This window comes from Myxocyprinus asiaticus, chromosome 29 (genome assembly GCF_019703515.2).
Source record: "Myxocyprinus asiaticus isolate MX2 ecotype Aquarium Trade chromosome 29, UBuf_Myxa_2, whole genome shotgun sequence".
Lineage (NCBI taxonomy): Eukaryota > Metazoa > Chordata > Actinopteri > Cypriniformes > Catostomidae > Myxocyprinus > Myxocyprinus asiaticus.
The window spans coordinates 38120431-38138955 of NC_059372.1; the positions used below are offsets into that span (position 1 = coordinate 38120431).

The 18525-nt window shown below is 40.3% G+C and overlaps 1 protein-coding gene across 8 annotated transcripts in view; it reads left to right on the plus strand.

Annotated features, from left to right (window-relative positions):
- Window positions 1–18525, plus strand: part of LOC127420021 (ankyrin repeat and SAM domain-containing protein 1A-like) — a 174433-nt gene that overhangs the window by 150291 nt on the left and 5617 nt on the right. For all 8 annotated transcript variants that reach the window (XM_051661931.1, XM_051661932.1, XM_051661930.1 and 5 more), the window contains 6 exons: window positions 14–181; window positions 302–439; window positions 1257–1328; window positions 5166–5252; window positions 6505–6642; window positions 15414–15590. In XM_051661931.1, the coding sequence (XP_051517891.1) occupies window positions 14–181; window positions 302–439; window positions 1257–1328; window positions 5166–5252; window positions 6505–6642; window positions 15414–15590 (780 nt within the window). The remainder of the gene's footprint in view (window positions 1–13; window positions 182–301; window positions 440–1256; window positions 1329–5165; window positions 5253–6504; window positions 6643–15413; window positions 15591–18525) is intronic.

The following is an 18525-nucleotide window of genomic DNA, read 5'->3' on the forward strand; positions in this document are numbered from 1 at the left end:
GTTTTGTTTTCAGTGTCAGGATCTGATATCCCAGACATCCTCTCCTCTCAGTCATTCTGACTCATACACACGCTCTATGGACCCTCTGTTGGCTGTAGGAGATTCTGGGAGGAGGAGAGGTCCTGACTCAGACTATGATGTGGCCAGCCGACAACGACCCAATGACAGACCACAACCACAAGTGAGATCAGATCCTGCATTCCTGATGTCTGGTCGCTCTGGTCAAATGTGAACTCATTTTGGTCCATATAAACGCACTTTTACTAAGTTTATTTGAATTTTTATGCCTTCCTTCCTAAAGGAGAGATACAAGGATTGTCAACGGGAACCTCGATTGACCTTGCGACCCCCAAGTCTGGCAGCACCGTGCACCCCGGTCCAGAACTGGCACCACCAGCCAGAGAAGCTCATCTTCGAATCATGCGGTTACGAGGCCAATGTAATAAAATTTATTTATTCAAACATCCACACTCACAAAGAGTGAGTTGGTTACCACTGATAGCGGTAAGGAATTATACAAATTAAGAAAAGACACACATTTACCTGGCACAATTCCCAATCTGTAAGCCAGTTCTGGAATTAATTTTTCCTAGTATTTGTTATCATCTAGTGGAATGAATTAACACTTTTTGCAGGAACATAGAGCAAACAGAGCCTGAATCACAGGCTTTCAAAGACAGGATAAAGAAAATGTATGTTCATAATAGGATTGTAAACATATACAATATTATTTATGAATTCTGTCATCATGTATTTAATCTTATGCCGTTCCAAACATGTATGACATTCTTTCTTATGCATAAAAACTAAATGAGAAATTTTAATGTATATCCTGGTTTCTGTTTTCAATGCAATTGCAGTTGATAATTACTCACTTTAAAGCTTAAAGGTCTCATAGTGCATGCAACATGTGTATCATATTATGTCTTCTGAAGGCATGCGATATGTTTTTGTTGAGAAACAACCCGAAAATGTACCGGTAAGTAATTTTTCAGTGAAAATCTTTACGTCTGTTGCACATTGTTTCTCACCAAAACCTCTTCAGAAGAAATAATATTCATAAAAAAAAATATATATATTTTTTTTTTTACCTAAGAAAGAAAGTCATACAAGTTTGGAATGCCATTATATGCTCATAAAATCCTATTTATTTGAGGAAAGATTAAATCTTGTTTAGATAATGTGATTTATTTTTCTAACCTGTGACCAACTGAAATCTTTCTATCTCTTTCTCTGTTCTTTCACTTGTTCTGCAGTATCTCGGCTCAATGCTGATTAAGGAACTCAGAGGAACAGAGTCAACGCAGGACGCCTGTGCTAAAATGAGGGTAGGTATTCGAGTCTCCAGCCAATGAGAGCTCAATGTCTGCTGTGAGCAGTCATGCCAGGACACAGAGAATATCAGAATGAGCTTTATTTCCAAGTGTTCTCACATACACAAGTAATTTTTTTTGGGTGATAGGAGAAACAAACACACACCGAGCATTACAGTGAGACATAGAATATAAAACAAGTTAAGAGTATAAATAGACATACAAATAATAGGACATGTAACAGAATGGCGTATGTGCAAGTGGTAATGTATGTGCAAGGTAGGGCTATGTACAGTTATTGAATTAAATATGTGAATTTACATATGTACATGAGATATTTATTGACATTATTGCACTAAGGGGGAGTCCTGAGGCAGTTTAATTGTTCATGTGGAAAATGGCATGAAGGTAAAATCTGTTCAGTTTTCTGTAGCTCAGTGCTCTGTAGCGCCGGCCAAAGGGCAACAGTTCAAAGAGGGAGTGGGCAGGGTGTGTAGGGTCCAGACTAATTCTACCTGCACGTTTCCTCACTCTAGAGACATCCAGGTCTTGGAGGGTGGTTGGGGGTGGGCACCAATAATCCTCTCAGCAGTCCTGACTGTCCGCTGTAGTTTCCTTCTGTCTGATTTGGTGGCTAAACCAAACCAGACAGTTATAGATGTACACAGGACAGACTCGATGGCCGAGTAGAACTGTGTCAGCAGCTCCTGTGGCATATTTTGGAATGGGTAGCAGCACTGTCAGGGAAAATGCCACCCACGTGAGTCCTCAACAGGACACTAGCGCAAAAAAAAAAGGCAGTTTCATAATATATACACCAGAAAAAGGGTTTTCTAACAAGATCTGTGCAGAAAGTAGAAAATGGGTTTTCTTTATCTCCTGCCTTGTCGTGTTTGTGTGAAACAGACTGCAGCTTTGCACTTTAAAGGCTGCGTCTTGATAAGCAGACCTTTACACTAGCATGTAAACTGTTAAATAATCAACAAGAACCGTTGACTCAGCCAATCAATGCACTGATGCAACTGGAATAAGCAGTCCCATCAGTCAGGCCAGGGTGGTACACTTTTAATGAAAAGACCCAGCTGAAGCAAAAACAATATATTTAATGTTAAAATGCTTTCTCCTATTCCAGTTTTATATGCAGAGACAACTATAAGTAAGCCATTGGTTGGTTGATATCTGAAAAATCCGGACACAGCAACATTGACTCAAACACTGGCATGATTTGGGGGCCGGGCAATCTGTTTGATCTGACCAATGGCAGATGGGGACATTTTCTGGAAACTTTTTTATTATTAAACGGTCCAAAAAAAAATAAAAAATTATATTTTGCATAATGAAAATCAAGACTATCTAATCAAGGGCCATTAAGTTTTTTTCCCCCCCATTGTAACAATACTATCCCTATAATTTCGCCTATTTTCCTCCACAATTTTCCTTAATTATCATCCTTTCTGGACACAATGATTTTTATAAATTAAAATCTGCATTTTATTCAGCAAATTATTCAGTACAAAAATTCAGTTCAACCAATACTATCATGGTACTTTAAATTTAAATAATATATATATATATATATATATATATATATATATATATATATATATATATATACTGTGTATACACTACCGGTAAACTTGACTGAAATGTTTCTCATGATCTTAAAAATCTTGAATCTGAAAGCGTATGCTTAAAGGCGTATGCTTAAATGTTTGAAATTAGTTTTGTAGACAAAAATATAATTGTGCCACCATATTAATTTATTTCATTATAAAACTAAATTTTAATAAAAAATAAAAAAAAATTTTTTTTATTTTTTTTTTAAATGGATGACTTGGACCAAATAATAAAGAAAAGCAGCCAATAAGTGCCCAACATAGATGGGAACTCCTTCAATACTGTTTAAAAAGCATCCCAGGGTGATACCTCAAGAAGTTGGTTGAGAAAATGTCAAGAGTACATGTCTGCAAATTCTAGGCAAAGGGTGACTACTTTGAAGATGATAAAATATAACACAGTTTTGATTTATTTTGGATTTTGTTTAGTCATACATAACATAATTCCCATAGTTCCTTTTATGTTATTCCATAGTTTTGATGACTTTTCTGTTATTCTAAAATGTGAAAAAAATAAATAAAATTATAATAAAGAATGAGTGTGTTTCAAAACTTTTGACCGGTAGTGTATATATACATATATATATAAAAACTCAGCAAAAAAAGAAACGTCCCTTTTTCAGGACACTGTATTTTAAAGATAATTTTGTAAAAATCCAAATAACTTTACAGATCTTTATTGTAAAGGGTTTAAACAATGTTTTCCATGCTTGTTCAATGAACCATAAAACAATTAATGAACATGCACCTGTGGAACGGTCGTTAAGACACTAACAGCTTACAGACGGTAGGCAATTAACGTCACAGTTATAAAAACTTAGGACACTAAAGAGACCTTTCTGCTGACTCTGAAAACACCAAAAGAAAGATGCCCAGGGTCCCTGCTCATCTGCGTGAACGTGCCTTAGGCATGCTGCATGGAGGCATGAGGACTGCAGATGTGGCCAATCATTGCAATCTCCGTACTGTGAGACGCCTAAGACAGCGCTACAGGGAGACATCTCATATCACACCTGCGGGACAGGTACAGGTGTTACACCAGGAAAGCACAATCCCTCCATCAGTGCTCAGACTGTCCGCAATAGGCTGAGAGAGGCTGGACTGAGGGCTTGTAGGCCTGTTGTAAGGCAGGTCCTTACCAGACATCACCGGCAACAATGTCACCTATGGGCACAAACCCACCTTCGCTGGACCAGACAGGACTGGCAAAAAGTGCTCTTCACTGACGAGTCATGGTTTTGTCTCACCAGGGGTGATGGTCGGACTTGTTATTGTCGAAGGAATTAGTGTTACACCGAGGCCTGTACTCTGGAGCGGGATCGATTTGGAGGTGGAGGGTCATGGTCTGGGGCGTTGTGTCACAGCATCATCGGACTGAGCTTGTTGACATTGCAGGCAATCTCAATGCAGTGCGTTACAGGGAAGAAATCCTCCTCCCTCATGTGGTACCCTTCCTGCAGGCTTATCCTGACATGACCCTCCAGTATGACAATGCCACCAGCCATACTGCTCGTTCTGTGCGTGATTTCCTGCAAGACAGGAATGTCAGTGTTCTGCCATGGCCAGCGAGGAGCCCGGACCTCAATCCCACTGACCACGTCTGGGACCTGTTGGATCGGAGGGTGAGGGCTGGGGTCATTCGCCCAAGAAATGTCCAGGAACTTGCAAGTGCCTTGGTGGAAGAGTGGGGTAACATCTCACAGCAAGAACCGGCAAATCTGGTGCAGTCCATGAGGAGGAGATGCACTGCAGTACTTAATGCAGCTGGTGGCCACACCAGATACTGACTGTTACTTTTGATTTTGACCCCCACCCTCTTTGTTCAGGGACACATTATTCCATTTCTGTTAGTCACATGTCTGAAACTTGTTCAGTTTATGTCTTAGTTGTTGAATCTTTTTATGTTCATACAAATATTTACACATGTTAAGTTTGCTGAAAATAAAAGCAGTTGAAAGTGAGAGGATGTTTCTTTATATGCTGAGTATATATATATATATATATATATATAAATGTTTTTTTTTTTTTTTTTTTGCATCATGATAATGAAAATATAGGGGTGGGCTTAATGTGATAATTTGTCCTGAAAATAATGGCACAATTCAAGAAAAGTTTAAGCTAAATATAATTTTGTATTTAATTTGTTTTTCTTTTGACCCAGACATATTCTTAAGGCAAACCTGTTAGAAATCTAAATCTAACACAATCTTTCTGTCTCTCTCTCTCTCTTTCTCAGAGGTCGACCGAGCAGATGAGGAAGATCCCCACGATTGTCCTCTCCATCACATACAAGGGTGTGAAATTCATTGACGCTGCCAATAAGGTGGTGACATCATCTGCTGCTAATCCTCGGTTCACCTTAGACAGACAGATAAACTGCCATTCATTAAACTGAAAGCCCTCTGGCTTTAGGAGGTGTCTTCTCATCACGTCATAAGTGATAAACAGGCACTGTGAGGAATTCAGATGTATTGGCCGCTCCTGAGGTCTCTGTCTCTGTAGTTTTCTCATTGTTAAAGGTCACAGGCATCTGAACGGTGCTTGATTTTATTAACAGATTTCTGTGTGCACAAACAAATGGTTTAGTCGGTGCAGAGGCATCACTAATATGTGATCATTTTTCAATGTATGAAACAGTGATTTAACGTTATTGAAATTATGCTAAAAGCCAAAACTATATAATGTTTTTGCAGTTAATAAAATAAAAGGATTGTTCAGGGTTCAATACAATTTAAACGCTATTAGTCATAAGAGAAAATAATTTCAGCTTATCTCTCCGTTTGTAAAAAAAACAGTAAAAATCATGTTTGCAGTAATTTCTACGGGTTGGCGGAATAAATGGTACTTAATTCGTCTAGTTATGTTTATATGCGTAAAATATAGCAGCCTAATATCTATTGCCCAATATTTGTAGCTTTGGTGCTGCTGGTTGAAGTTTTCAGACTGTCCCTTACCACATTCTCCACAGTTTTCGCACGTTTTAGCAAAATGTGAGGACTTTTCAGATGGCCCCTTACCCGCTGTAGGCACAATTTCCAACGAATATCAAGGTTAAATTAATGATCTTGAACAATTTAACGGTGACACCATCGGACCAGCTTAAATACAGGACCCAGTGGTTAAGAAAACCTGATCTAAAGTCAGTAACCTGGTAATTTATGCACAATAAATGCAATGATACTAGAAAGTGATTGTTTACACTTAGAAAACTCCACCCACAGGAATTACATCAGTAATGCATAACAAAAAGTTCATCCACCAGGAACAGTATTCCCACTGATAAAATGATAGATTAGAGGATTAGACTTTATAACACAAATAAAACATGTTTGTTCCACACACACAAAAAAATAAAATAAAATTATATTAAGTTAACAAAATTTCTGCTTCCATTGTAAGAGTTCCATTGTAAGTGCATTACAAAAAAAAACAATTTGTGTTTGTTTTTACAAACTGAGGGACAAGCATACCACAGATGTTTTACTGAATCCAGAACATGCCTTTACAGAAGTCAGTGATTGTAAGATGTCAGTTTTTGGTGTTTTGCTAAAGACCATTTTGTGTTGTGTTTGCAGAACATCATTGCAGAACATGAGATCAGGAACATCTCATGTGCAGCTCAAGACCCAGAGGACCTCTGCACGTTTGCTTACATCACTAAAGACCTTCAGAGCAGCCATCATTACTGCCATGTCTTCAGCACCGTAGACGTGGTGAGACAAGTCACAGACACACAATCACACTTTATGCAAGAGATAAAAACAATGGTTCCCTTTTGTAGGAACTCGAGCTGCACATTGGGACACGCCCTGAGTGTCACGTGGTCTGAAGCCCATGTACAATCAAGCCAGTTTATTGGTTGGTGGCGCTTAAGCGACGCCCCTAGGAAGCTACGTCACGGGCTCCATAAAAGTGCTCACTTTGGCTCCATCGATTCAGATTTTCTGTTCTTCAGTGCACAAATTTGTCCAAGCCTGTGTTTGTTTCAATGACAATTCGAAGCAAGGACTATCAATCCTCCCTTTTGTGTGTAAACATGTAAGGACGTCGTTTATACAGCATAGATTTCAGAGCAATTTTTGTGTTTTTTTTCCTAACATTGCAAGGGTCCAACGGAGACAGCTGCGCTTTTCGAGGCTTGCAATTTCTCACCACGAGGCGTTATCCCCACTTGTTCCAGTTCCACGGCCTCCAGATTTGGAGCTCCATGTGCAGGAGCTGTTTGGGATTTCGGCTTTGTGTCTGAGAAGTTTGGAGTGTAAACGGACATTGGGTTCTTCCTCGTGTGTCGCCCTCCCACTGAGCGAAAGCTCGAGTCTCGTTGGACATGCTCTGAGGCCTAGCTTGGTGGCCATTTTCTGATGAACAAAGCATACGAAAGAGTTACCATGCGTGTCTTGTACCGTCGCCATTAAAAAACGCTCTATGAGATAATTCATTGTTGGAAGGTAAGGAACAAATTGGCCCATTTGTCCCTTTTGTCTTTTTCTGTCTTTCTGTGAGAATGCACATGAATAAGGCAGTGGGGGAGTGGCCTCTGCCTTTCTGTCTCTCTCTTCCCTCTCCGTTCGAAGCAAACTGTTCGTGGCGGAGGGGATCATGCATGGGCTGGTGAGCCTGGCCGCAAAACAAGGGGGCTGGAATAAGAGAATATTCCCCAACAGAGTGATGGCGAACCAACCCGCGGAGTGCTTTGTTGGTGCCATTATTCTTTCGGGATACTATGAGGAGATGCAAGGTATTTTCGCCTGTTCGTGGACCACGCGGGCGTTCTAGCGAGACGAGATGCGCACTGCTATCTCTGCTCGATTTTTCAATGGCAGCATGGATGTCGCTCTTTTCAGTCAGCTGTTGGATCTACACACAGTGGCTTTGCAGTCCAACCAAGCGCATCGCGTTAAGGAATGACTTTGTGCTAATATCGGCTCCGTTTGGAATTTCCCTTGTGTTTTCCCCCCCGCGGCTCGCGCTGGGGAACGAGTTGGTCAAGCCGATGCTTTTGTTTGCAAGGGTGTTTCGCGCTATCCGGGTACTACACCTTGTTTCTCCATTATATGCTGCTATCGGTTTAGTGTCTAACCCGTTTTTCAGTACACCAATTTAGCTAAGTTTCCCCCGTAATTTACGCTGGCGAACAAGCATTGAATATTTTCAGCTTGAGTTTGGCCTCTGCCTCCATGACCTAGAGTCTCGGAGCACACATAATATAACTCAGTGTATGATATAAATAGGTCTAATCACGAGCCTACGGGCTTGCTATGTAACGTTGGATGAGCCCCCATTCTGTGAACTAAATTGGACTGTATGAACGTATCTGTTTCTCTCCTGCTTTGCCCTTCGGTCAGTATCGGAATGAGTTTGCCATTGTACATGCCTTGAACATCTGACAACCAGAATATGGTTCAGTTTTCCCCTGCAGCTTGCTGGGGAGCGAACATAAAAAAATATATTTAAAAAAACACTTCCCGAATTCAGCCTCTGTCTCCATGACCAAGGGTCTCAAGATACGCATAACAGAATTCGATGTTCATCGAGCACAAGTGTACACAAAACACACAGTGAACATAAATACCACATGTTGTCCCCCCATAAGAATGCTGAGGCCATTGTGGCTAGCCTGCTTGCTCTCATTCCCCTCCATGTTCGCACATTCTTCCCTGTTCTATGCTAGGGAAGATGGTTTATCTGGCGTCCTCTGCTGTAAATGCATTCTGAGTGACCATTTTTTATAATTGCCTGATCAAATTCGGCCTCTGTCTCCATGACCAATGGTTTCGAGACATGCATAACAGAATGTGATATTCATCGGGCACAAGTGTACACAAAAACACACCGTGAACATAAGCACTACACGTTGTCCCCCCATAAAGAATACTGGGGCTGTTATGGCGAACCAGTTTTCCCAAATAAACATTCCCCTACAATGTTCATACACTTTTCCCTGTTCAAATACCAGGCAAAATGTTTATTCTGTCGGTGTCTCTGCTGTCTGGTTATGTAATTCAATTCAGGCAGGCTCCGCCGGAGTTCAATGGGGTTGGTCCGACAGACGTTTCTGTTTGGGAAGCCCCCTTTTTGTTTTTTTTTCCGGGAAATTCACTCTCTTAGAAAAAGGGGCAGTAGAGGAGATTCCCGGCTTTTACAGCCGTTATTTTCTGGTCCCGAAAAAAGATGGCAGCTTGCGTCCCATTCTGGATTTTGAGATGTTTTTAATTTCGCTCTAATGAAATGTCAATTCAGAATGCTGATGCAGAAACAAATAATGTCACAAGTGCAGCCGGGGGACTGGTTTGTAACAATAGATTTGAAGGATGTTTATTTCCATATTCAGATTGCACCGAAGCACACGCGATTTCTCAGATTCGCTTTCAGGGCAAGTGTATCAGTTTTCCATCCTTCCACTTGCACTGGCACTTTCACAAAATGCATGGATGCAGCTTTGACGCCCTTGAGGCTTCAAGGCATCCGCGTTTTTTAATTATCTCAACGATTGGTTGGTGTTTGCCCACACTGAGATTTTGACTGCCCAACATCGAGATGTCATTCTCAGCTATTTGATCTAGGGCTGTTTGTAACCTAGACAAGAGTGTCCTGTTGCCAGGGCAACAGACTCTGTTTCTAGGGGTGGAGCTGGATTCACGAGCAATGCATGTGCGTCTGTCTCCAGTTCGCGTTCTGTCATTTCACCAGTGTCTGGCGATGTTCAGAGTGGAACATGTTCTCCCTGCGAGAACATTTCACAGGTTTTTGGGGCTCATGATCGCAGCTTCTGCTGTCATTCCACTCCACAAAGAGACTTCAACCACTGACGCATGCGTTCCGTCTCTTCAAAGTGACGCGTCGGTGCTACCGAACTCTGTTAACCTGGAAACAGACCTGCCTTTTGATCTCGGGCTTTCCATTGGGACAGGTGTGTCACCGCAAATTTATAACAACAAACGCCTCCTCCATGAGTTGGGGCGCTGTATACGAGGGTCATCCAGCCTACCGGGTTTGGATGGGCCAGCGGCAATATTGGTGCACAAACTGTCTGGAGATGTTCACGGTGCTGCTGCCTTTAAAGATTTTCCTTCCGGAGATTCAGGGCAGCCATGTCCTTATCCGGTCGGACAACAGGACAGTGGTGTCCTACATCAACCGCCAGGGAGGAGTGCGTTCTCATGCCATGCTGAGACTGGCACATTGCATTCTTCTGTGGGCACGGGACAATGTGCTGTCTCTACGAGCCGTGCATGTCCCGGGCCGGTTGAATTTGGGGGCAGATCTCCTGTCCAGACAGGGCTTGATTCCTGGAGAATGGATTTTACATCATCAGATTATGAATCAAATCTGGAGAAGGTTCGGCAGAGTGGAAGTGGACCTGTTTGCTTCGAGCGAGACATCACACTGTCCCCTCTGGTTTTCCCTCTTACCAACGGCACTCTGGCCATCGATGCGTTGGCACATCAGTGGCCAACAACACGTCTTTACATGTTCCCACTGATCAGTCTGCTGTATGCAGATGTTCGGGAGGATCGGGTTCGGCTTCTGTTAGTGGCGCCGTTTTGGCCATTTCAAGTATGGTTTTCAACACTGGTCTCTCTCCTGGAGGAAATGCCTTGGGAGATTCCAGTCAGAACAGACATGTTGTCTTATGTTCGGGGCAGCATTTGGCACCCCCGGCCAGACCTTGTGGAAGTTATGGGTATTGCCCCTCAACGGGCCCTCTTTTGAATGATGGATTATCCCCCACTGTGGTTGATACTATTCTGAATGCTTGAGCTCCATCAACTAGGAAGCTTTATATGTTCAAGTGGCGTATTTTTGCTTCTTTGTGTACAGCGTGAGGTGAAAATCCAGTTCACTGCCCTGTGGTACAGTGCTGGAGTTTTTGCAAGAGCATTTTGGGGCAGGGGTTTCCAGGGCAATGCTTAAAGTCTGTGTTGCCGCTATAACGGCTGAGCATGCGCTTTACAATGGAGTCTCTGTCGGGAGACGTTCTCTTGTCTCTCGTTTTATGCGTGGAGTATGCAGGCTTAGACCTTTTCGTCCCGTCTGCATTCCCTTATGGGATTTATCTATTGTTTTAAAGGAGCTCTTGGGTGCTCTGTTTGAGCCCTTGGCAACAGTCGCTGATAAGTTTCTGACTCTTATAACGGCCCTGCTAGTAGCATTGGCATCATTTAAAAGGGTGGGTGATTTGCATGCCCACCGATCAATCTCTTATGTTTGGATTTTGCGCCAGGGTATTTAAGAGTGGTGTTTAGACCTTGTTTGGGCTATTTGCCCAAGGTCATTTCTACATCATTTCGCTCACAGACTATAAATTTTCAGGCTTTCTGTCCTACCCCATTTGAAACGGAGGAGTGTGAAAGATTGCATATGCTTTTCCCAGTTTAGGTGCTACGAGTTTGTTGACTGTGCTAGCCAGTGGCATAAGTCAGAGGAGTTGTTTGTGTGCTTTGGTGGCCGCAACAGGGGTGTTTCGGTGTCCAAGCAAAGATTGTCTCATTGGCTTACTAATGCAGTTTCAAGTGTTTACGAAGCACACAATTTACCTTAGCCTTTGGGTATTTGAGCCCATTCTACAAGGGGCATGGCACCCTTATGGGCTTTGGCTAGAGATGCGTTCTTGGAGTACATTTGTATGGCGGCAGGGTGGTCCTCTCCACATACATTTGTTAGATATTATAATCTGGATGAGGGTTTGACTCCTGCTCTGTTGGAACAGGAGTAAACTCATAATTTTCTCTGTTTTATTCAGATGCTTTAGCTCGCTTGTGCACCACTATATTCTTGTCACACAGGCATGGACGGTTGGCAGCTACTGTTCGCATGGCGTGAATGTATATCATTCTCAATGCTATTACGTAGCTCGAGTTCCTATGAAAAGGAATGTCCTGTTACGTGAAACATAACCCTGGTTCCCTGAATGGGAACGAGATGCTGCGTAAGCTGGCCATACTCTCTAGCAGTTGCATAGGCTTGTGCGATAGCCTTTGACATTAACAACAAAACATATGAAAAGTGTTTTCTATTCGCTTTTAAAAATTAAAGCTTATCTATTTTGCAAGTTAGTTAGCATTTAATTATTTGCAGTTAGCATTGTTTTTCCCTGCTGTCTGCGATCCTATCAGAACAAGCCTACGATCCATTTTCAGGTCAAGACCCATCAGTTGAAAACCACTGAACTACAGTACTTGTTTATGCAAAGCTGAGTCTCTCTCTGTCTGGTGTGTGGTGCGTAGTGGGCCATGTGCCAGAATTCTGATAGGACAACAAAGAGTTTTATATATGAAGTTGTGAGCAGCAGCCCATTAAAATTGCATTTACCGTACAGCTGTCTGAATGATACAGACACAATCTCAGATCTATCATTGCTTTGCGTATTTAGAGTCAGACTCAAATCCTCTGGGTGCACTATAAGTCCGTTATAACAACAGTTAATAAATTAAAGTTAAGAATGTCCTCTGTGCAGTCATGCCAATATTTTACTTACTTTGGATTTTCAAAGCTGATATGTCTGTTCTAAATTGTATTGAGCAGTCTTGCTATCTACTGTATACTAAGCCCAAAAAGCCCAAAGTATACTCTATTTTGACGAGTACGCTAGCATATGCATGCATTCAAACACTCTTGCCTTTTAAAGTGCACTCCATTTGACCATGTGCACTACGACTGCAATGAGATACTGGACTGTTTCTCTTTAGGAGTTTAGATACATAAATATGTATTTATAGTGTTTCAGACTCGAGTTATACAAATGCAGGGATCTCCTGACCTCCTCACACACGCGCTCTTGGCTTGCACATCCACTGTTGATTTTTTCACCTTCGTCTCCTGTTCTTCTTTCCATCATCTTCTTGCACTATTTCGTGACAGCAACAACAACTTGTAGACCCACTTATTAGTGCAAACAATTACAGCCGCATGTGTACAGAGTAAGCATACACTGCTGATGTCGAAATTTTTGTAATTTGCCCTGTACGCATAAACTAGTGTACACCAAAAATACGAAACTATACTTTGGGCTTAAGGAAGCAAAACCATCATGGAACCTCACAAGTGACTGATTTGAAATGATCTCCTTAATTGAAGTGCACAAGAGACTCGACTCACTATTGATTCCAATAAAGTTTGATGGTAGCATTGTTGCTAAGCTAACTATTTGATACTCTAATAAGCAAACCCATGCATAGCATACACAAAGATTATGTAACAGAGCATTTTTAATTACATTGATTTCTTTTTAGCAATGCATTTCAATATACTTATAATTTTGAGTATGTTTATATTTTTAAACTCAAGTTTGATCTTGAAATGATCTTCTATGTCAGTATGTTAACACACTCATTAAAAGTTTAATTGCAGTCTGACTAAAACAATAATTCATCTTTTAAAAATGCCATGTAAATTGTCCGATTTTTGCGAAGTCAGACTAATAGTCCTAGATAATGCAATTGTAGCTCAACTTTGTCCAGGATTACTGTATACACTTTAATCTGAATATAACTGGCCATGCTGTTGTGCACATGCTTTGAAAGACAGGTGACACATGACTGGATTTGCCAGCAATCCTGTATGTTTTATACGTAATCGTCCTGTATTTAAGAGAACAGAATTCTGTTCCGTATTAAATCAATTTGTGACGCAGGTTTTTTTTTTCTTTGGGTTTTTTTTTCTTCGTATTTTGGCATCTAACACCCAAACAGCTGAGAACATGTCAGTAGTTGTTTGCACTGAAATCATCTTCACATTCAGTTGTCAATGTTAAAAATTACAGATTGGAATTGAAAACAAATTGAGAAATGGACCTGAAACACAGACACTGCTACTGTTACTACACTTGACAGTAGCGGGGAAAGATCAAGGAAGATCAATGACATTTTGCACACGTCTTTTCTCATGTTTCCCGTCAAAAACAGGAGAATTTAAACTGCACCATTTTGTAAAAAATATTACATTCGAGTACACAAAATTTTTTCCCCAACATTGTGATTCCTATATTAGTACATAACATCACAGTAATAAACCAGTAAACACACCTATTCATGGAATGGCATTACATTGCATTGCATATGTCAGTGATCGTTCTGAAAAAAAAAAAAAAAAAAGAAACTCTGCCAAATGAAACTGCTGCGCTTTTAATACAGAACAATACAGGTTTAGTTAAAACACTTTACATTAAAAATTCTAAATCTTTTAGTACATTAAGTTAAGCATTTTTCAAGTTAAGCGTTTTAGAATGTACCATCAATCAAGTCAGTGAATCGCAAAATAAAATGCTTTGTATTTAGCTGGTAGAAAGTTGGCAGCCCTATGTATTTAACCCGGTGTATTTTTCGTCCTTTCTCCAAAAATTCAGCTAAGCATTGTGTCATGTATACTGTGACAGACATATGAACACTAGCTCGACTATGCAAAAACCACAGTATAACGATTATTACTGCACATGTCAATGTACTGTGTGAAGGATACGTGTGATGCTCCCTTAGAATCTGGCCAAAATGAGCACTTTCATAGGCCATATCCACGGTGATCTGTGAAGACGCATCAATTTCGCAAGGATTATGCCACTCATCCACACTAGTACGGCCTTTCGAATAGAAAACACCTCCATTACCACATACCTTTTAAAATGATGACGTTAGGAAATTGAGCTTTCAAACAAAAACGTATTAGTGTGGATGTGACTTTAGAAGGCAGCATAATGTTGCAGCCTATTGTCTGGAACAGCCTTCACATTTGGAGTGCATCTCTGATGCCTTAAAATGCAGTCTTGCTAGGCAGCTCAGTTGGTTTTGGAACAAAGCCATACTCCGTAGTCAGTAATTTTGAAGGACATTCATTGCATTGCTCTCAAAATAGGAGATGTTCTCTGAGTTTGTCAGAAGCCTTTGAAGAGAGACTTTCTAGAGACTATATCAGACACAAAGACTATACACTGTCTCAACCTTCTGGATCTTCCAAAGCTTGTTTTAACAAAAGAAGAAACACAAATAGAAGTTACGAGTCCTTTTTTTCTGAGGATTTTGGAAAGTATGGTCACTGTTGTGTTAGTTTGTGTTTTAGTTTTACCCCAGATGTGAAAAGAAAAAAACAAATGCAAACACCAAACAGAATTCGTATCTGGTCCTCACACAGAGATTACAAGCGTTACTTGAGAAAAAATATCTTCTCCACAGGGGATCTAGAACTGTTCTGGTGTCCCTTTACAGAGCTCTTGACTCAACAGTGTCTAATATGCAATTATATGAAGTGCTGGCTCTTTATTACATTACTTTCCATAACTAAGCTTGTTATTAGACACTTTATGAATTATTATGCCTCTTAAGTGCAATATAATGACAGAGGCTTGTGTAGTTTATTGATATATGATTCTGTTGATGGGGCTATTAAAGGAAACTAAGATTGTAATGGTCATGAGAACTCTATGATAATTTATTAATAGTGAATAAGCACCCTGTCATCATTATTAATTACTCTGTCTCTGCCTCCCTGCCAGAATCTGACCTATGAGATAATTCTGACGCTCGGACAGGCGTTTGAAGTGGCCTATCAGCTGGCACTGCAGGCCCAGAGGACCAGACAGCAGCAGAGTGTGGCGGGAGGGGTGGAAATCATCGAGACCAAGAGCAGCAGACCCGTCCCCAAACCACGAGGAAGTATGCGCAAGTCAGGGGTGAGAGTTAACACACTTACATAGTCTCAGCCTTTGCACACCAGATGCGACGCGATAATGTGAAGCGAATTGCAGACGAATGGTCCATGTCCTCGATGAAAATTTGCTTTGGTGCGCAAAAGCCTATAGATGGCACCAAAATCAACTGACTGGCTTATCCACAAGTCAGAGTGCAGAGCTTTTTATCAGTCCGCAAGGAAACTAAGTCATTCTTACACATTTTTACAAGGTAGTGCTTCCGAGGAGGAACTTGTCGCTGGATTTGAAGCTTTTGAGGTTCAAGGCTTTGAAAGATATCACTATGTAACACAATTTTTGTTTTATTCCTCACAAACTTTGCTTTTGTGACCAGGACAGTGATATTTTAAAATGTACCTATTTCCAATGTGAAAACGGGTGAATTTGTGTCTTTTTGTTCACATAAAGTCAGAAAAAAACAACATGCATTTATACTAAAGTAATACAAAAATGACTACAAAAGATTAAGAAGTGAGTAGTTTTTTGAGATTTACGATTATACTGTAAATCACTTTCACGAATCAGTCCCCAAATGTAGTCTCACATCATGTTCTCATTATACTGTCCTTGGTAGCGGCGTTCAAAGTCCAGTATATCCTGGTGGAAGCACTCGCCTTGCTCTTCCGAGTACGCTCCCATGTTGTCCTTGAATTTATCAATATGAGCATCAAGGATATGGACTCTGAGGGACTTCCTACAGCCCATTGTGCCTTAGTTTCTCAACCAGCTCCACATAGTTTTCGGCCTTGTGATTGCCCAGGAAGCCCCAAACCACTGTGACAAAGCTGTTCCAAGCCGCTTTCTCCTTACTAGTGAGCTTCTTGGGGAATTCATTGCACTCCAGGATCTTCTTTATCTGTGGTCCGACAAAGACACCAGCTTTGACCTTTGCCTCAGACAGCTTAGTGAAGAAGTCTTGAAGGTACTTGAAGGCTGCCGACTCCTTATCTAGAGCAAATTGTTTCATAAGACCCAATTTGATGTGCAGTGGTGGCATCAGCACCTTCCGGGGGTCCACCAGTGGCTCCCACTTGACGTTGTTCCTCCCCACAGAGAACTCAGTTTGCTGTGGCCAGTCCCGCCTGTGGTAGTGCGCCTTGGTGTCCCTGCTGTCCCAAAGGCAAATATAGCAGGGAAACTTGGTAAAACCGCCTTGGAGACCCATCAGGAATGCCACCATTTTGAAGTCTCCTATGACCTCCCAGCCGTACTCATCATACTTCAAGGCATCCAGCAAGGTCTTGATATGTATCCACTTAGGCAGCTGGAACTAAACTGAACTGGTGGGCTTAAGGCCCCTGTATTTATACTACTATTTATATTACTGGAAAGTTCTAGAAAGTTTTAGAAGTTACTCCAAGTTTACTCAGCACTGAATCTATCTGGAATGTTCTGGAAAATAGGTACATTTCAAAATATCACTGTCCTGGTCACAAAAGCAAAGTTTGTGGGGAATAATAGCCATTTTCTATACTTTTGAGGCATAAGCAATTAGGAAATAACACACTACCCAGAAAAAAAAAAGAAACATTTTTTTTTTTACACTGTGAATTCAACAGTTAAGTTACATCTTATCTGTGGAAGCCATTGATTTTGTTCTGAAATGACGCTGAGTGTGTGGGACCTTTATCTGGGGGCTGAGAGAGATCGATCTTGCAGTCGTATTGTCTCATGGCTTGTAAAGTTTTAATGAGGCCTGCAAAATAATACCCAAAGGTCCAATTCACACACAAGAAGTGTGGTGTTCGTAACCCCATAGATCAGCCTGTTATAGACGAATAATTACTGTAGCATGTGTTTAGATGGCTGCATTAGCCTTGTATTACAAACTTTGTCTCATGTTTATTGAAAGATTCTATGTCTTTCTCTTAGATTTAACAGGGCTCAAACAAAGAAACGGAACTTATTCTCACATACAGTGCTGTCGAGCCCTCTGCTGGTTCTTTAAAAAATCACAAATTAAAATTAAGCTTTGTATTTCCCACAAACTCTTTTCCTCTTTGGACAAACATACCATGGATTATTTTTTCCAAACTTCTACATTACAAAGTGCGGATTTCCGTTTTTCTTTTTTTTTTTTTTGCCTTAAGACATTAAAATAATTAAAATATAGTCTTAAGGCTTTTTCACACCACCTTCAAATTTTGTAACGTGTGCAACAAAAGTAAAACGATACATGGTTTTGTTCTTTTGTTGGTATGTGCCAAAAAATTAAAAACATTTTACACAAGAATGACACCTTTAGACCCTCATGACTGTGTGAAGTTTATTTATTTTATATTTATTTTATTTTAAATATATATATATATAATTTTTTTTTTTTTTTTTTGAACTTTTTATGAAAAGACACATTTTGTTTAGGTCAAATGGAGTAACCACATACATATTCTTGATATAGTATTCTCAGTATACTGGATATATATTTTCTGGAAAAATGTTACAGAAATGTTTTGAAATTAATAATCAAGTTGTATACACATGTGAATTCAAGGTGCAAGTAAAGTATTTTAATACCTTTTAATTTATGGCTACACCACAGGACATTAAATCGATTGTTTTTGTAGAAGGAAATGTTTGTCAAAAAATGTATAAGACCAACATGGACACACATATTACATTTCTACGAACTTGACATGTTTTAAACTAGATTTATAAATATTTCAAATTTTTATCACCATGGACAACTTCTTTTTTTAAATGACTTATTTAACAATCAGATAGTATCCAAATACTTTTTGTCTTGACTTTGAACAAAATGTACATAGTCTTAGTTAAAAACTTATTTAAAACCTTAATTTTGTGTAATTCCTTTCTTTCAAATAAATGCCACTTGGTTTGCTATTTTGTTCTCTAATGCAGGATATTCAAACATAAAGTGTGACTTAAGTGTCCAAATACCTTTTGGGCTTTTTCTTAC